The sequence below is a fragment of the Octodon degus genome, unplaced genomic scaffold (assembly GCF_000260255.1).
Source record: "Octodon degus isolate 3935 unplaced genomic scaffold, OctDeg1.0 scaffold00003, whole genome shotgun sequence".
Taxonomy (NCBI): Eukaryota; Metazoa; Chordata; class Mammalia; order Rodentia; family Octodontidae; genus Octodon; species Octodon degus.
The window spans coordinates 26,879,014-26,899,180 of record NW_004524579.1 but is presented as its reverse complement, the minus strand read 5'-3'; the positions used below and the strand labels follow the sequence as shown (position 1 = coordinate 26,899,180).

The 20,167-nt window shown below is 41.0% G+C and overlaps 1 protein-coding gene and 2 pseudogenes across 2 annotated transcripts in view; 1 reads left to right on the top strand and 2 right to left on the bottom strand.

Annotated features, from left to right (window-relative positions):
* LOC105742004 overlaps positions 1 to 546 on the bottom strand; it is a 3,075-nt pseudogene extending 2,529 nt beyond the window's left edge.
* Acaa2 (acetyl-CoA acyltransferase 2) overlaps positions 1 to 19,030 on the top strand; it is a 33,667-nt gene extending 14,637 nt beyond the window's left edge. For both annotated transcript variants that reach the window (XM_023714801.1, XM_004623724.2), the window contains 8 exons: positions 722 to 850; positions 2,925 to 3,041; positions 5,601 to 5,748; positions 7,697 to 7,872; positions 8,931 to 9,060; positions 14,853 to 14,923; positions 17,361 to 17,515; positions 18,608 to 19,030. In XM_023714801.1, coding sequence (XP_023570569.1) covers positions 722 to 850; positions 2,925 to 3,041; positions 5,601 to 5,748; positions 7,697 to 7,872; positions 8,931 to 9,060; positions 14,853 to 14,923; positions 17,361 to 17,515; positions 18,608 to 18,692 — 1,011 coding nt within the window. In that variant the 3' untranslated portion in view covers positions 18,693 to 19,030. The remainder of the gene's footprint in view (positions 1 to 721; positions 851 to 2,924; positions 3,042 to 5,600; positions 5,749 to 7,696; positions 7,873 to 8,930; positions 9,061 to 14,852; positions 14,924 to 17,360; positions 17,516 to 18,607) is intronic.
* LOC111816901 lies at positions 2,773 to 2,853 on the bottom strand (annotated as a pseudogene).
* Positions 19,031 to 20,167: the final 1,137 nt, after the last annotated feature.

Below are 20,167 nucleotides of genomic sequence, written 5' to 3'. Positions count from 1 at the left end.
TATAGTTGGCTTGGAGAGACCCGGTGCCTGTGTAACAACTTCCTTTACCATTTCTCGTAAACGCTGCCACCGCCATCAGTGTCCTCATGCTTCCCCTGGCCAAAGCTGCCAGTTCTTCAGTCTCAGCATTTAACTTATATGCTGCCCATTCCAGTGCTTCTCTGCCTTTACTAGCATTTGACGATACCATGCTTGCCATCCGTCCTTCAAGGTAAGTGCTGAGGCTGATTCCTTTCACTCTCATCATGGTTTCCTGAGCCTAAATATTTTTTGGAGGGTCCTGAGGATGTGGTTTGTATATAAGGCTCTCATCTACTGAAACCATATTTGTAAATGCAGTATTAGTAGACTTAAGTTCAATTATTTTCTCTACAGGATCAATTGCAGAGTGTTCTCACACACACATTTTGGTTCTTGCTGTACCATTAAGACTTTACAAGGGAAGGCGATCCCTACTCTGCTGCGATGTCTGTGGCCATGTAGCTTTCCAGAGGCCTCTCTGTATCTGTCCAGCACATCACCGCTGGCCACACTTGGATTCCTAGGGCTTGGGGAGTTTTGCCTCACAGCAGTGGTCAAATGCAAGCTCTGAAGTCCAGATCTTCGTGCTGCCAGCAGCCTACTTGATGTTCAGGTGGTGCTAGGGGACACTGAGTCTGTGCTTATTCTTAATGACTGAACGCAAAGAGTAAATCACTCTTCTTTTCCCTCGCTGGTCCAGACTTCTTCAGATGCTATATACATGGCAAGGCATGTTGGTTTACGAGTGGGAGTCCGAAAAGAAACCCCGGCACTCACTGTTAATAGGCTCTGTGGCTCTGGCTTCCAGTCCATTGTGAACGGATGTCAGGTATGGGCACCATTTTATTTAATTCTCTGCACATTATGTTAAGAGTTACTAGGATAAGTGCTCACTTTGGTAGAACATTTTAGCTTTTTTGATTTTTATAGTGCCTGTTAGACAAGAAGAAATTTGACTTTTCTTGGAAAAATATTTGATACAATTGAAATAGAAGCTTCGAGTGGAATAGCTTATCATAAAAGGACAAATGCTATGTGATTCCACTTTCACAAGGTAGTAAAAGTCAGACTCATAGCACAAAGTATAGCCCTAGTTTCCAGGGACTGGGGGAGGGGAGAAAGGGAGGCTCATGTTGAGTGGCGGGGGATGGCATTTTCGTTTTGTGAGATGAAAGTAAACCCGGAGATGAATGGTAAGAGTGATTGCACCGCAGTGTGTGCTCAGTGCTACTGAACCAAGCAGCTGGGAGTGCTTCCTGTTACCACACAATGGGCTTGATTTACGATCACTATCTAGATTAAATTTCACGACCAACATGTGAGACAAAAATATATTATTTTTCCCATTTTTATTGGTCAAGCAAACTGATTGTTAAGCACATTAACCTTACTAAATCATAGAGACAGAATTTGAACCCCAGTTCATGAATACTGAATAAAAACAGTAAGAGAGGAGAGTTGAAGAATTTAAGAATGTTCTTGAAAATACTTTTTATTATAAAGGAGCTGAATACTACTTTTATAAAAGTACAAACTAGTATGTTCTCTTTAAATGACAGTAAAGTAAATACGTGTATTTCTTTGAGCACAGGAGTATAGTAAAATCCAGTTTTATTTATAAAACTCTTTGCCTTACAAAATGAACAAGAGACCCATATACATCATAATGAACAGATTGTTTTCACATTAATATTTATAAAAATATATACATTTTCCTAGCATTCATTTTAAACATCAGTCTTGGTGAATCCCTGTAATCCCAGCACTCAGGCAGCTGAGGCAGGAGGATCACAGCGAGTTCAAGGCCAGCCTGGGCTACATAGTGAGACCCTTTCTCAAAAACATACAAAATGGTGTTTTGTTTGTTTTTTTGTTTTGTTTTGTTTTGCAGAACCAGGGATTGAACTCAGGCCCTTGTGCTTGCCAGGGAAGTGCTTATTCTATTGAGTTATCTCCCTGGCCCCACAAAAAATTTTTTTAAACATCAGAGGCTTGTTGATTGTTGAGAAATACAAGTAGCAGGAAGAGTTGCAAAATGAAATAGTTACTTTCTTCTAAAGCCCTCAGATTGACCTAGTTCCTTATAGATTTCCGGGATCCTGCAGGTGCAGGATAAATTTAATAGGATAAATTTTTCTTTTGCCTTTTTAATAAGCTTGTCCTTTATTATCTATTGTACATTTATGCCAGATAAAAATCTCTACAGATTTTAAGATTTATATTGAGTTAGAAATTAATACCTTAAACTGGGATCAGTGGTGCGTGTCTGTAATCCCACCTACTTGGAAAGCTGAGACAGATTATAAGGTCATGACCAGCCTGAACAATTTGGCAAGATCTTGTCTCAAAATAAAAAATGAGGGACCGGGGAGATGGCTCAGTAGAATAAGTGCTTCCCTGGCAAGCACAAGGGTCTGAGTTCAATCCCTGGTTCTGCAAAAGAAAGAAAGAAAGAAAGAAAGAGAGAGAGAGAGAGAGAGAGAGAGAGAGAGAGAGAGAGAGAGAAGAAAAGAAACAAAGCTAGGAATGTAGCTCTATCTAGCTATGTGTTAGGCTGTGGGTTCAGTCCTGTTGGTCCTCAGCACCCCCCCCCACACACACACAACAGTTACCTTTCTTAGTCAAAGTGTAGGCTGAGGTAGGATATATTACAAAGAAGCAGTTTTGTTTTTCCCCTTTTATCTTGGGAATGGATACTGTAACATTAGCTTTACAAGTACTTTATTTTCTTTTGAGACACTGTAAGCTACAATATATTTATTAGAATTGCCATTAATTTATAAAATATTTGTACTTCTACACTTGATCTTAGCCAAAAGGCCAAGAAGCGATAAATATTTGTACTTTTGAATATATGCTGGGTATACTAAATGGGATGTTTTGATATCCTTGTTTTTAAACAGGAAATTTGTGTTAAAGATGCTGAAGTCGTCTTGTGTGGAGGAACTGAAAGCATGAGCCAGGCGCCTTTCTGTGTCAGAAACGTACGCTTTGGAACCAGATTCGGATTCGATCTCAAGGTTGGAGCCATTACAATTTTTTAAAATTATTTCTTATAGTATTATATGAATGATGTTTAAAATATAACTTTGTAATGAAGGGAAAACTAAGTTTGAATCCAATTTTGTTTATGAAACGCTGGCTAAATGTGATGATTTGAAATTTGCAAATTATCTCAGAACTCTATTTTGGTTGTTGATTTTGACATTTGAATCCCACAGAATTAGATTTAACAAATAAAAGTAGGTATAGGTACAGGAGATATAGAGCAAGAGAAGTGGACTAAAAGGCAAAGAGCACCAGGTGTGGTGGTGAATGGTGCATGCCTAGCACTTGGGAGGCTGAGGCCAAAAGATCAGTGAGAGGCCAGCCAAGCTACATAGTGAGTTCAAGGTTAGGCTGAAGTACATAGGGAGACCTAGTCACTCAAAACAAAACAAGCTTTCAGCCAGAACCACCATCTTCCAGTATTTGCCAAAATGACCAACACAAAGGGCAAGAGGGGGGGAACTCAGTATATGTTTTTCAAGCTTTTTAGATAACATGGTTTGTTTTTTTTTTTTTTGACCACATACATGCGAATCTACAAAAAGGGTGATACTGTAGACAGCAAAGGATTGGGGTACTGTGCAAAAAGAATGCCTCACAAATGTTACCATGGCAAAACAGGAAGAGCCTACAACGTTAACCAGCATACTGTTGGCATTGTTGTAAACAAGCAAGTTAAGGGCAAGATACTTGCCAAGAGGATTAATGTGTGTATTGAGCATATTAAACACGCAAAGAGTCATGATAGCTTCCTGAAACGTGTCAAGGAAAATGATCAGAAAAAGAAGAAAGCCAAAGAGAAAAGTACCTGGGTTCAACTGAAGTGCCAGCCTGCTCCTCCCAGAGAAGCACACTTTGTGAGGACCAATGGGAAGGAACCTGAGTTGTTGGAACCCATTCCCTATGAATTCATGGCATAAACTGGGGACGTTGCTCTGTCATTCAGTACCTAATTGGCAGCTTAAGTGTTCTAGGTCCTACGTAAAAATAGAATCATCCTGTGTTGTAAGGGTGGTTTTCTTAGTTGAACAGGCATCTGGTGCCTTCTTACCTCAGAAATATTTGCAGCAGATTTTCACTGTACCTAGTAATTGTGTCTAGTCTTTACTCCTCAGTGTTTTTCTTGCTGAAAGATATTGCTGAAGTATTGTGCAGTTGTATACCCAAATATTCAAATATTTATAAAATACTTATATTGGCTTGAAGATCCTGTAAATCATCATGGGGAAAAGATGTATCAAAATAAATGGAAATCACTTCAGAAACAAATGTAAGCCCATTTCAATTAAATAAATTGTTTAAAGCAAAAAAATATATATATACACAAAAGGTAAGCGAATCTGTACTCAACAACTAAGATTCTGAATAAATCTTTACTATGGTTTGAAGAAGCTATACTTTTGGGCAGTCTCCATTGAATAGGTCTCTTCTTCATCACAGGAAAAACTGTCTTTAAATACAGATCACATTATCCTAAATCAGTCAGCAACCAATCCTCCGTCTTCGAGAGCTATGACCTGAGGATGAACGTACTGATAAAGTACATGTTCTTCCACTGATGTCATGTTAGGATTTTTAATATCTTCTTGTAATAATGGTTGGCTTACACCATTGGCTCTGTTTCTCACCTGACTCTCTTGGAACCTAGAAGGAATGAGACTTAGAAAATAAGAGCATTTCAGCAATATTTTACGTACTAAGTACACTTAAGAAATCCTTTGCAAAGACAGGTCAATGGCTCTCATGAGGCAGCAATGGGACACTCTTATCAGAGATGCTAACTACTTAGATAATGGCTGGCAATCTTTCTGTTACACAGGGACCCTATCCCAGGGTTCTTTTTTGCCTGGTAGTAGCTACCTGTCATAGAAAGCCTTAGATGACAAAGGGGCACAGGTCATTTCTTTCTTATAGAATTCACAATTACTTTACAGAGATGGCTACAGGAAAACATTCAGGGCAGGTGAGAGAGCTCAGCGCACTAAACACCTGCTTAGGCAAGCGCAGGGACCAGGGTTCCATCCCTGGTACCATAGGCTGCGCTGGCCCTGATCCCGAGCCCACTGAGTTGGCCATTGAGTCCAGGTTGGTGGTGCACGCCTATAATCCCAGCACAGGGAGGCTGAAAATAGGAGGATCACTATGAGTCCACACTGCGTAGTGAGACCCTATGCCAAGTACATTAAAGAAACAAAGAAAACATTCCATAAGAACTCAGTGTTGGGTTTCTTACAAAATATAATCTTGAGGATTTGGTTTTTGATTGTGGGATAACTTCTGATGTTCTTGCCACTCATGCTTAACTTCTGGTTCTCTTTAGAGTTTCATATTTAGAGACAATGTGTACATTTTCAGACATTTGAGTTTTTAAATAATTTATCTAATCCAAGCACCAAATAAAAATAATGATAGCAAGTGTTATCAGAAAGTCTCATTTTACTATGTTTGGTAGAGTTGTTGGTCATTTAAAGATATAACATTTTAATTTCAAAAGATGATTTAACAAATCACTTTTACTGATGTCTTTTTAGCTGGAAGATACTCTGTGGGAAGGATTAACAGATCCACATGTTAAACTCACCATGGCACTTACTGCAGAAAATCTTGCAGTACAACATAAAATCAGCAGAGAAGATTGTGACAAATATGCCCTGCAGTCACAGCAGAGATGGAAAGCTGGTCAGTGAAACTGGATGACTATGAACATCTGCACACACAGAAAAACAAAAATGGGAAAGATATTCACCCTCTAAAATTACAGTGATGCCAAGGCATGGTGCATACACCTATAATCCTAACTGTCTGGGAGCATAAGGCAGAAGGATCACAAATTCAGGCCCAGCCAGGGCAACTTACTGACTTCATGAAATTCCATCTCAAAATTAGAAAGGGCCAAGGATGTAGGCCAGTGCAAAGGTCCTGGCTTCAGTTCCCAGTAGCATATATAGACACACACACACACACACACACACACACACACACGCACACACGCACGCACACACGATTATAATGACATATGATAATAGTTTAACTCATACCTTTGAAAAATCACCTTTTTATATTATTTCTTTGTTTTCAGGTGATCAGATATTCTAATATTGCAAAGTTAACTGACAATTTCTCTTTTAAAAGAAGTTAATACCGCTTAAAAGTGGCATTGTTCCCGGGCCCTGGGTGGACACTTGACTTTAGTCCTGAGCTGCCTCTTGTCAGTAGGCATGCTGTGGCACGCAGCTTACACCATTGCAGGTGGCTGCTCGCTGTCACTGGTGGCACAGAGGGTGCCCCTTCTCAGGAGCCATCCTGTGATCACCGGGAGAGGTAAGGTGTTTGGAAAGACCACGGGGGTCCTTCTACACCGCCTCCCATCCCCAGTTGAAACCCTTACACCTAGTCCAGAACCAGGGCAGCAGCGCCCTTGAGTCCAGAATGAGCAACATTACGGTAGTTGGCTCATCAATATAGCAAGATGGAAGAATTCATTGTCTTCTGAAAAGCCTTTTTAAAGTTTTGATAGGCAAATGGAAACTCTTGGTTAGGGTATCATATAGTTGAAGTAATGAAGTTGTAGCCCATCTTATATTTCAGAGGGAAAGTGAATTGGAGCTGATGCCATTTAGCTCATGTGTATTTTGTAGGGTTTTTTTTCCTAGTAGAACAGTATTGATCTAGAGTTGGGTGTTATCAGTTGTGTTTTTGTTTTTGTGGAAGTAGGGATTGAACTCTGGACTTTATGCTTGTCAGTCAGTTGTGTTTTTAATTCTTCTAACTGTAGATGGTCTGACCTAGTCACTTATTTACTGAATATCTATAAAATAGAGGTTAAAATGTTTGCTTTACCTATTTACCTAATAAGGTTGTTCTAAAACCAAATATGGGCATAAGGGAATTATTTTACATGCTTTAAAATGGTATCAGAATCAAAATTGCATTATTTCTGACTTTATTTTTGAAACTGTGGATTACTATAGTCCATTCTAGTGTAGGTTCAAAGTAATATTTTATGTATATACTTGTGTTGGTGATAGCTCCTGCCATTTTTCAAGTTGTGTATTATTATTAAATTTCAATTATACATTACTTGCATATGCAACTCGGTAACTTTTTAATTAACTTATCTCATCTGAAGGAAGTTAAATCTATTTAGTGCCACTGTATCTATAGCTAATAGACTGATTGATACTGCTCATAGTCTAGTGGTGTCTGATAAGAAAAGACACGCATTTCAAAATTAAAGGACGATAAGGGACAAGATGCATCTGATAGATGTGTGACAGTGTGTTAAACCCTCCAGCAGGGCAGGCAAGTGGTGTAAGTGATAGAGGCTCACAGAAGCAGAAGGTAGACCAGAAATTAAAGTGAAGTGTGGGGCTGGTGAGATGGCTCAGTGGTCTAAAGCACCTACTTAGAACAAGCTTAGCAAAGCACAGGGGCCCCGGTTTGATCCCCCAGCACCACATGCCAGTCAGCCCCGCTCCCTGCTGGCCTGAGCTGGCCACACACACACACACATAAATAAATAAATTTTTTTTTTAAAAGAAATTAAATTGAAGTGTATGTGTGATTACTTTCGTGTTTCTCTTCTTTTTTGGTTTTCATCCTTATGATAGGCTTTCTTCTATTTCAGCTAATGATGCTGGCCACTTTAATGAAGAAATGGCGCCCATTGAAGTGAAGACAAAGAAAGGAAAACAGATGATGCAGGTGGATGAGCATGCTCGGCCCCAGACCACCATGGAGCAGTTACAGAAACTTCCTCCAGTGTTCAAGAAGGAAGGGACAGTCACCGCGGGGAATGCATCGGTTAGTGTCACTCCAGATTGCCTCGAACTCTTCCCGCTGTGTTCCACGCAAAATGAACTCGGAGGCCCTTCTAGTTATGTAGCATAAGCTAGAGCCCTCTTATTCAGTTAATTTGGACTTACTAAATCAACCCAAAATACTTTAGCTACAGGCCTGATAGTCTTCTAATTCTTAATCTTTTCAAAATATCAGAAGGAAATCTTCCTGGTTTATTATTTTATTTTTCAGGTTTCTTCTTTTATATGTATATAACTCATCAGATTTCTTTTTATGCCTATCTGCACCTATCTAGAAGCTTTACTGGGGGGCCTGCCCATTAGCTCAGTAGTTTAAGTGCCTGCTTAAACAAAGCACTCAAGCTCAAGCTGCTGTGGTTCGAACCCAAATACTCACAGCAAACAAGATGCCCCAGGGCTGGTGAGATGGCTCAGTGGTCTAAAGCACCTACTTAGAACTAGCTTAGCAAAGCACAGGGACCGCAGTTCAATTCCCCAGCACCACATGCCAGCCAGCCCGCCCCCTGGTGGGCTGAGCTGGCCACACACACACACACACACACACACACATACATACATAAATAAATTAAAAAAAAAGAAAAAGAAATGCCCCAAGGCATCTTCTGGCCTCAAAAAAAAAACCTTCTAGAAGCTTTACTGTGAGTGACATCCTTTCCTATTGTCCCTTAGTGATGTTGTGTTCTGAGCCTAAAGTAAACCCCACAATAACCACAGTATTACAAATTGTATCAAGAATTATGCCACGACTTCCTGTGTACCCAGCTATTCCTAATTCTATTCCATCCAAGCACAGGAGCACATGCCTGTAATCCCAGCTACTCAGAGGCTGAGGCAGGAGAATTGCAAGTGTAAGCCCTGCTTAGGCATGTTAGTGATAATAACTCAAAACAAAAAGGGCTAGGGATGTAGTTTAGTGGTAGAGTGCTTGTCTAGCATGTGTGAGTTCAAACTCCAGTACTGCCAAAGAAAAACTAAATACTACATTCAAACTTTAACTGGATTATTTTACTAGTTCACATGTCTGATGGTTTTGTTTTCAAGGGCGTATCAGATGGTGCTGGAGCTATTATCATAGCTAGTGAAGATGCTGTTAAAAAACATAACTTCACACCACTGGCAAGAATCGTGGGCTACTTTGTGTCTGGATGTGATCCATCTATCATGGGTATTGGTAAGTTCATAAGGAAAGGCACTGATTCTGCTGTATTTCTGGAGATTGGTCTTTGGAATTCAAATTCCTGAAAAGGTGGCTTGTGAGAAAGGAAGATGGCCAAGCAGTCATTTGGAAAATTATCTTTTTAGGAAAACCAAGACTATGCATACTTCCTGAGGGCAACAATCATGTCTTATTGTCGACTTGAGATATTTAAAAATTAACACACAGAAAAGAACAGAGAGTTGCATGGTGCTGACAGGATGAAAGAAATTCTGTGACGGGCACAGCCTTGGGGTGAGCGAGAAGGCTGCTTGGAGAGGGCAGCCCTGCACACCAGGGCCGTTTGCATACCGGCTGGTGGCTCTCACTCAGTCTTCCCAGCTCACCACTACACTGAGACTTTAGAAAATTGAAGAGGAGGAAAGAGGCCTTGTGAGGTTCCAGACCGGTGAGCAGTGGAGTCAGGAGGCGAATCCAGGTCTCTGTAATTAAAGTGTCCTTTGCACAGTGAGTTAAGCACATTCTCCCTGGAAGTCAGAGTAATTCTCCCATGGTTCAGCTAGGGTTATTAGTAAGATGAAGATGTATAAGAAGTTTCTAGGTATAGGTGCACTAGCTGGAGGAAATTTGGAGTTCCCTACAAATGCTTATAGTCTTGGCTTGACAGTAATGAATTAGAAATAGAAGAGGTTTTGCTGGATGCAGGCATAGGAACTGCAAATGATACAATGTTTTATCAAGTACTGGGACTTGAACCCAGGGCCTCACACATGCTAGGCCACTGCTCAACCACTAAGCTATACCCTGACCTTTTTAAAATTGTGTTTTGAAACAGGATTTCTCAGAGTTGCCCAGACTGACCTGAGTTGCCCAGGACTGAGATTCACAATCCTCCTGTCTCATCCTCCTAAGTAACTAGGATTATAGGAGTGGGTCATGACATCTAGCTAGATGGTATAGATTTCAGTAGCTCTTACCACCTCTCCATGGGAGAACAGGGAGTCAATTAGGTGCCTCCCTTTCAGAAATAAAACTGATGTTCTGAGGCTTTGATTTACCTCAGCTATCACCTCATACCCCATGGGAAAACCTGTTCCTAGGTATAGATTTCAGATTCAGCAAAGATTTTTCTATGAGTTTATCCCTTTTCTAAACAACTGACTGAGTGACTGACTGACTTGGATTTTCAGGTGCACCCCAAGGTGGAAGCAGGGTAATATGTTTCTTAACTTACATCTCAGAGACTTTCAGTATAAACCTGATGTGTTACTCAAATATTACTACATACACTGACTTGGGATTAAGTTATTACCCAGCTGTATTTCATGCCATGCATCTCAGAGATCACTGATCTCTGTATAGAATTCTGAAGAAAGCCGGTATGTTCATATCTTGTTCTTCCTTAAATTATGTCAGCAAAAGCTGCAAGATAATTGAACATCTGCTAAAAGTCAATATTTTTCTATTGTAGTCTTAAAAGCTTAGTACTATTCAACTACTCAAAATAGAGTAGCTGGCAAAATAGAGCCTTTATCTTAGAAGGTAGCTTGAAAACTGAAATAACTGTGTATTGAGACGGCATTTATTATTTTGGGACTCAGAGCTGTGGTTCCCATTGTAGGTAACATCCAGAAGCTGCCCACAGCCCCACCTCACTAAGATTTTGTTCTAGCACATCTGTAAGGGAGCCCAGGAATTGGGTCTTCTTCAGTGTGCCTACGTGCTTCGATGATCCACCACATTTGTATGATTTTGATGAGTAGTTACTTTATAGTTGTTTTTCAGTTCGCCCTCACTTAATGAGTTCTCATAGGTTAGCATTAGCTGGTGAGCAAAGAAAATAGCATTTTCCCCCATCTTTCCCCAGGCCTGTTTAGTGTGCTAAAGTACAATGAATGCCACTGTGGGAGGAGTGTCTTTTTTCTCCAGGGTTTGAGCAGAGCTATACATTCTAAGTACATCAGTGTCGGATGTCTCCTTTGTGTAGACACTTGGCTGTCACTGGTAGCGAGGAGTTAATTAAGTAAGGCACCTAGAGAGGTACCCCAGGTAAACAAGCAGGAAGAGTAGGTTATGGAGCATCTACCAGGGACTGATTTAGAAATCCAGTTTGTAAGAGCAGTAATCTTAGTGATAGAGGGAGAAAAACTGGTCTCGGGTGGGTGACCTCCAAACCATATAGGGAACCTCCAAATGACATAGAGAAAAATGATCTCTGCACCTGACCTGCATGAGTTCGTGTCCTCTAAAACCAAAGAATGAATTTTAGGAACAAACGGAGGTTATGAGCAGAATATATTTATTGAGGGAAAGAAAGCTCCTGTCCAAGAGAGGGACAGGAGGGGGGCCTGAGCCCACCCCAAGTTGTGTCTTGCAGGGCCTTTTATAGAGGAAAACCATGTGGTGAGGCGGGTCTAAGGTGGTGAAGAAGACATGGAAACTTGCTTAGTTGGGCATAAGGTGGGACAAAACTATGGTCAACCAATGAGATTACAAGCACCATTGCTCAGGTAAAATTGATTAAATCCAGTAACAAATGGAAAAGCAAGTCACATAGCAAGTGGGCACGAATAGGGAACAGGGTCTCTTCCTGTTGGAGGTTGGGCTAGTGACTCATTTGGGCTCTTTCAAGCTGATTGATACTATTTAGTGTATCAATCCCTAATGCCTATCCCTAGGGAAGTATGTAGCTGTGCTTCCTCTTTTTGTCTTGGTCTTGAGGTGTGGTCCATATGGGAGTGTCTGTCTCTTCCAAGTTGCAAAGTCACCTTGTCTTCCATCTTGTCTCCTTGAGGGCCTGGCCCTGTCTAACTGCCTATAATATTTCTATCTAACTCAGCTGCCTGCAACATTAGGTTCTGCAGACACCTACCATGTAGCAGTCTGTGACACTCATAATAGCTGCAGACCCAGGAATGGGAAGCCAGGACCTGAAGAAAACAATGAGGGCTCCAAGGAAGTGCACAGTTCCAGAAAGGCCCTGCTGCCTAGAGCCTTGGGGAAGGCAGAGGTCAAAGTGGGTGGCTGGAACTGTCAGCCTCTGAGCTTGAGCTGCTCTGGCTTTGTCCTTTTGCAGCTTCATCCGTAGAAAGAATTCCAGTACTTAAAAAGACAAAGGTTTGCAACCAACTCAAAGCATCTTTTAATTGAACTTCGAAGCCCAAAAAACGCCCAAAGTTACACCTGTTAATGGCAGAAGCCAGGACTAGAAACAAGGTCTAATTTTAAAAATACAAGGGCCGGGGAGATGGCTCAGTGGAGTAAGTGCTTCCCTGGTAAGCACAAGGGCCTGAGTTCAATTCCCGGTTCAGCCAAAAAAAAAAAAAAAAAAAGAATAGACTGAACTATATTTGGGCCCGGGAGATGGCTCAGTGGAATAAGCGCTTCCCTGGCAAGCCAAGGGCCTGAGTTCAATCCCCAGTTCCGAAAAAACAAAATAAATAAACTTGGGGCTGGTGAGATGGCTCAGTGGTCTAAAGCACCTACTTAGAACAAGCTTAGCAAAACACAGGGACCATGGTTCAATCCCCCAGCACCATATGCCAGCCAGCCCTGCCCCCTAGTGGGCTGAGCTGACCACACACACACACACACACACACACACACACACACACACACACAAAGAAATAAAAAAAAATTAAAAATAAAAAAATTTAAAAAATAAAAATACAAAAGCAGGACTAGCCAAATAGCTCAGTGGATTAAAGCTCCTGAAAGCAGGCACAGGGGCCTGCTTGATCCCTAGGCCTGTTGTGCTGGCCCCACCCCCAGCGCACCCTGAGAGAGCAACTGAGACTGGGTGTGGTGGCGTGCCTATAATCCCAGCACTTGGGAGGCTGTAAACAGGAGGATCACTATGAGTCCGATCTAGTAGTGAGACCCTGAACTTCCCTAAAATACAGAAAAAATAAAAAAATAAAACCTTCCTGAGTCATAGTAAGTAGACTGGTCTAAGAACAGTTAAATTACAGCCCAGCATACTGTTATACTTGATTGTAGGGACCATGAGTTAACATGAGCTAACTGAGGCTTATTGATGTTTCTGAAGACAGAACTGTGAATACAGTACCTTATTAGTACTATAGTAGTGTACTACTTTTCTTCACTATTAAGATACATAGAGAAGTATTAAGTGATAGGTTTTAATGGTGTTGCAGCAGAGAAACACGCAGAAGGAAAGGGGAAAGGGGCTTTATTATAAAGGAAAAGGGACTTCATTATCTTAGAGGACACGGAGAGAATTTGGGAAGATAAGGAATTCTCTGGATTGGAACAAAAGGAGGCTGAGGCTTTTATGGCCTTTGCCAGGGGTGGGGCTTGAGGGGGAAGTTTAGATATACCTGAGCTGATTGGGGCCTTCCCTGAGGTGGAGAGAAAGGTGAAAGGAAACTGTACCCTGGGCCAAGTTGGAGAAGAAGAGGGGAGGTGGTCTCTGGGAAGATGAGCTGTTGTTTTAAGGGCTTCAGCCATAATAGATGACCACCATAATAATTCAGCAATTCTTACTAGGGCCATAACCTATCATTAAGTACTTTAGAAAGTAATTAGTACTAACAGTACTGAGCTACAAACTCTAAAAAAACAAATTGATGATGCACCTTTTTTTTTTTTTTTTTTTTTTTGAGACAGGGTCTCACTACGTAGTCCAGGCTGGCCTTGAACTCACCATGATCCTCCTACCTCAGCGTTCTGAATGCTGCAGTTACAGGGCTTCAATGACCACATCCGGCCTCCTTTTCTTTTTATATGGCTTCAAGTGTTTCATTATAGTGATGGGAAGCTGACTGACAGTCCTCTGCCCATGCTGGGTATCTGATGCTTTACTGTTTACTACCGATCCTGTTTCTATGTCTGGATGTGTGTACAGAGAATCTAGGATTGGATTCCACATTAAATTAGTAGCCACATAGCATGCTGCTTTATATCAAAAGGCATTGAATGGACAGTCCTACTCAATAAGCAAACATGTCCAAAGAGCACTGTAATATTCTATTTATAATGAATTGTATTTTCTTTTAAAGATTCACTTTGTGTCTTGCCTTAGATATATTTATGCAAGTTGTTGCATAAATTTGACTACTTGGAGTCAACAGAATATATTGTATTTTTTTTCTTTATAGACATGCATGGCAGTTTCATGCTCGATGAATAGATGAGAATCTTCTCTAGTGAGATGTTTTTACCTTTTGGAAAAAAACATGGATTCATTTACAAATCATCAATATTAAACTTTTACTGGTCATTGTCAGAAATGTGGACGTTAAAGTTAACATCAGAAGTTTCATAAGGCAGCTTTTCATTTCTTGAGTCAGGGATCGCGTTCTCTCTGACTCCTCTGTCTCCGGCTGGAGTTAGGACTGCTTCCCTGCTTCGCCTGTCTTCCCCGGGAGTGTCTTGGAGTCCCTGTGTGCTGGCTTCTGTGGAGGGGCCGCTTCTGTGTCTCGTGTCTTTCACAGATGGGTCTCTGAAAGCTGCCTCCATGAGTGTGCAGGCGCACCTTGTGCCCAGCTGTTTGAGATCAGGCGTGAGCTATACCTGACTGTAAACCCCGCCAGTGACTTCTTTGGATGTTTGGAACCCTAAAGCCATGTATGGTAGATCTTTCCATAGAAGTCTGCAGAGTCAGACAGCCTTTCACCATGCTCCCATTTTCTGTTTCGTCATTCTCACATTATTTAACACATGGTGATGAGGCAGCAAGAGGCAGCTGCTCTGTCACATTATTTCTTATTTGTTAAGTCAAGAAAAAGTTTGACATATAAATAAGGTGATGTTGATTTCTAAAAGAGAATCTTGTTCTTACGTAGGTCCTGTTCCTGCCATCAGTGGGGCACTAAAGAAAACAGGACTGAGTCTCAAGGACATGGATTTGGTAGAGGTGAGTGTTCTATTTCTACACAGGCATGAGCCGCCTACTTCCACAGCATTATGGGCTTTAGCTTAGTATTTTGCAACTCTTTGAGTTGGTGCATTAGCCTGTCAAAGAATTTACATCTCCATGAAAATCACACGCCTTGCGCTAGTACTTTTCCACACCTGATTAAAATGCTCAACTTATATTTGAATAACTGAATATTTGAATAACTTAAACAACCTCCTATGGAAGTATAAAGTCCTGGGAACATCCAGGGACTATGGAGAATTCTGTTATATTTTAGAACGTTGATATGCTTATTGAATTGAGTATTACAGAAGGTGGGAGAGGAATAAGTAACCGTAATCCCATTTTAAATGAAAAAAATACAGGTAAAAGAACTGACGTAGTACCAAGTCAAGTTTCTTGCCCTTTCCCCCAAATTGAGGCTTCCTCAGCCCTATCTTTGGCATTTACACCATACTTGTTTGATAGAAGACACTGGGGATGTTTTTTTTTTTTGCAAAACCAGGGATTGAACTCAGGCCCTTGCACTTGCCAGCCAAGCGCTTATTCTACTGAGCCATCTCTCTGGCCCCAACACTGGGAATTTAAATTTCCTGATTGAGTGTTTGTGTGTATATGTCCCTGTGTGAGTGTAGTCCTGTGGATAGACTCATGCACACATTCTACTGCTGAGCTACACTTCCAGCCAATAGAACAATTATTTAAAATACTAATATTAGAACAAAAATGTCTTAAGCATTTATCATAATTAAAAGAAGGGACAGAGAAGAAAATAACTACATTTCACTTTGGAAAAATAACTAATATGACCAACAAATCTATTTAAATGATAGAGAAGGGGTAGGTATTAAGTGGTTTTCTCTAGTAATCTCTTACCCAGGAAACCAAGGTGTCAGATGAAAAATGGTTTATCTGTAAATCTTCATTCTTGGTAGCTTATAGTTCACAAACTCAAAAGGGCTGCTCAATTATCATGCAGTATAGTGGTGCCTTAGTTCACAGCTCAATTCTTTCCACAGTTCTGGTCACAAAACCAAACTGATGAGAGTCTAATCAAATTTCCTCATAACGTTCAACATTGAACTTAACCTTTGAAAAGTTGTCCATTGTCATTTCTAGATATGTAGATACTCAAGGACAGCATAATTTACCTAGTTCAGAACATTATTCTGCATAACATATCCTAAGTCTCTTACAACAGTACCTCTTTGAGTATAATGATATAAAACAAACAATGTTGGACCTAAGGACAAATAATTTTGGAAACTACAAAAGTATAGTAATGAAGAGAACAAGACTGAAGTTTAGCCCAAATGTAAATGTTACCTTTCTCAGAATTAGTTTCTTTATAAAATTCCTGAACTAAGTTAGTATGAAAATATAGGACTGTTCATGAAGCAAGGCAATTCTTATAGCCAGTCTTGGTAAGTATTAACATAACAATATAACGCTTTGCCTTTCTGCCTCATTTGAACATAGTAACCATTCTGTTTATGTCTCCAGTTCTGAAGGTTTATTCTTTGTTGATTGTCAGTGTCCTTTTCGAAGGATAGCTCTTGTTGTTTGAGGTAATAATATTTAGTTCTAGGTAATAATATTGTTAGTTTTTAGTTTTTTGAGACAGGGTCTCACTGTGTGGTTCAGACTGGCTTTGAACTGTGTGGCATCGGCAGGCCTCAAACTCATAGGGATCTTCCTGCCTTAGTCTCCTGAGTGCTGTGATTAGAGGTGTGTACCAACTTGAATGGCTTGTACTGAGCAGTACAAGCTATCTGTCAGGTAAAATGCTAGACACTGTCCATGATTTTATTTAACAATGACTGTCAGCTTCATACTATAGTTAGATTTTACAGCTGAGAAAATGTGTGTATAAAGAGCGCTTTATTAGCATGTTCAAGGTCACACATGAACAAATGACTCAGCCAAGATTTGTACCACTTATCCAACGCTAAAACCTATGGACTATCTGTGTTATCTCCCTGCTTCTTGTGTGTGCCCATTTATATGATTACTGGTATTTCCTTTAAGGAATATATTTGATGCAAAATATCATTTATGAACTATACCTGCCTGCTTTTAAACCTGACATCTTTTATAAAAGAAGGTAATTCTAGATAACCTTGAACATGATTATATTAACTATTATTAAATCAATCAATCTCTTTCTCTCTCCCTCTCTCTGTCTGCCTGTCTGCCTGCGTCCCTCCCTAGCTCCTTGCTTGCTTTCTCTCCTTTCCTCCTTCCTTCCTTCCCTCTCCATTTTTGAAAGACCTGGTATCTTTACCCACAGCAATTAAAGATAATGTCAAATATCATTATAAGGTAATTTACATAGAAACAAATAGCACAGTTCATTCCCCGTAGGACTGGACCATTTGGTTAAAAGTTTGTGAATGAAGACTCTTATACTGTTACATTTTTTTTTTTTCCTAAGGTGAATGAAGCTTTTGCTCCTCAGTACTTGGCTGTTCAGAAGAGTTTGGATCTTGATCCAAGTAAGACCAATGTGAATGGAGGAGCCATTGCTTTGGGTCACCCGTTGGGAGGATCTGGAACAAGAATTACTGCACACCTCGTTCATGAATTAAGGTACTTCATTTCAGATGTGCTGTTTTTAATAGGAACACAGGAATTGCAGCTTTCTCTGAAAAATCTAGCTTCTGCCCCTTTTCCCTCAGTGTCCTAGACTGACTCTGATCAGGTCCCTGGGTAACTGCTGGAGCCTTGTGGACCAGTCAGTTGGCTTGTTAGTCGCCCTCCACTGGGAATGGAGCTCTACTCTGTGAGAGCTGCGGCCGCCATCACACAGTGAGGCCCTGGTTCTCATGGCAACTTAACTTTAGTGCCCGGTGTAGTAGTAAGATGAATTTAAGTAGAAAAATGAACAAATGAAAGTACCGTGTAGCTGCTGATGTGGAGTTCTTCTCTTAAGGAACCTAAGCAAACTGACAGTTTGGCTCCAAGATTATCCCTTCACTGTGTCATGGAGAGCCTTCTGCATATTCTAGTTTCAATAGAAGAGCTCCTCCTTCTGGCCTTGTGTATTTTAGCACATTTTCTCTACTAGCAGAAAAATTGCAAACAAAACCAAATATGCTAGGCTAGAGAAAATGGGACTTGTTTTGCTCACTTGATTCACTGGGTTGAAATGAGCAGTTGACATGCATGAAAATAATCCCTGGATGATATTCTCACCATGTGAGGACTGAGGAGTGGGGACAGATGCTTCTCTATGAGTCTAATTTTTATGAAACAGACATGAACTCTTTCTAAGCTATCTGCTGTCATACGGGTAAACCTGATTGATTATTTCCATTGTAAAGTGCCATAAAAATCTAAAAGCATATCAAAGAAGCTGAACATTCCTTTCTCCTTTTTTGAATTTCCTTATCTAAATTATCTCCTGTTTTCACTCTTTTGCCATAGCACACACAAGCTTGTATATTTATTTCAGCTTCTCTAGTCCTAAACCTACCCGTCCTCTGCTTAGATTGCCTCCTTCTATTTTTTTTTTCTTTCTTGAATAAAAATATGTAGGCTTTGTGACCTAATACCAAAATTTAGGATTATGGGCAAGACTGAGAAGCTGAGCTGAACAAGAATGAATGATGCAAATGTGATTGATATGAATTCATTTTATTAATTATCAGAGTAGATTTCAGCCACTGCTTGCTTTCTCAGGCGTCGAGGTGGAAAATACGCTGTTGGTTCAGCTTGCATCGGAGGCGGCCAAGGCATCGCAGTCATCGTGCAGAACGTGGCCTGAGAGAACCAGGAGCCTGCTGTGTGCCTCTCACTTCTCATGGCTGTGGTGCAATAGGTGACCTTCATGGTAGCTGCCACACTGCCCTGCCTGCCCCTAAACAGCGACTGAGTTTGAGCCAGGCTTGATGACGGAAAAATGCAATTTATCATGAGTGGAATGCTGTGCCAGAGGAGGGTCTCTCACATTTGTGCCTAAATGCGAGTCTAACATGATGCATTTCTGAATGAAGGTCCAACTGCAAAAGCCCTCATGAGAAATGGTGTCATACCAAATAACACCACTTATACCTTAGATGATATGATTACCAGGAAAGAAAATAAAGGTTGCCTTAATTTTGAGTAATGCTTTCCTTTTGGTCTGTTTTTGAAAATTAATTATGATAAAATGCACTTTATAAAGTTAGTCATTTTTAACCATTTTTAGGCGTACAGTTGGGTGGCATTGAATACATTCATGTGATGGCACAAATGTTACCACCATCCATCCCCAGAACTCTCCCATCTCACAAAACTCATTAAACATTAATGTCCCATCCTCCACTTTTCGCAGCTCCTGCCCACCACCATGCTGCTTCTGATCTCTGCATTTCTCTGTTCTCGGCATCTCGTGTGAGTGGAATCCATCTTTATTCTCTCCCACCACGAGTGCTTGCCAACTGCCAGGCAGGAATGGTGCCGTGAATGTCTGCCACCTGGTCAGCTAACTGGGGAAATCTGAGCTGGTGGATGTAGCTATGACCACTGAGCCTACACTAAAACTTAGGGAAGCTCCATGGAATGCCACTGGGACCACAAACGAAGACTGCAGTGTTGCCTGGATTTCATTCCCCTTTGTCGCCTTCCCTGTCCATTCAAATTACATCCTGTTCTCACTCTGTTTCTGTAGCTCACTTCTATCCCAGTAGTTCTCACCAAGGACAGTTTTATCCCCGGGGATATTTGGCAGTAATCTGAAAAACACCACATTTGTCAACATGACTACAGAGGGGTTGCTGCTGGCGTGTAGTGGGTAAGAGACCAGTGAGTTTGCTGTATGTCCCACAATGCACAGGACAGACACCACACCCAAGAATCACCTGGCCCAAAGGGCAAGGATGCTGCTGTTGAAACACCTTCCTCTGGCTTCTCCCACGTCACCTCCCCTCTCTGTGTGTGTGGGTAGTGTGGATATGTGTGTGTGGTACACAGGGTTGAACCCAGAGCCTTCACACTGAGCTGCATCCTTGGCCCTTTTTTATTCCTTACCTTGAGATAGGATCTCACTAAATTGCGCAGACTGGGTTAAACTTGCAGTCCTCCAGTCTCAGCCTCCCACAATGTTGGGATTACAGGTGTGTCCCACTGTGGAGAGCTACACCCATTTTAATATAAAAATGTACTGCTTTCAAACATCTTTCTCGGGGCTGGAGAGATGGCTCAGTGGTCTAAAGCACCTACTTAGAACAAGCTTGGCAAGGCATCAGGGACCACGGTTCA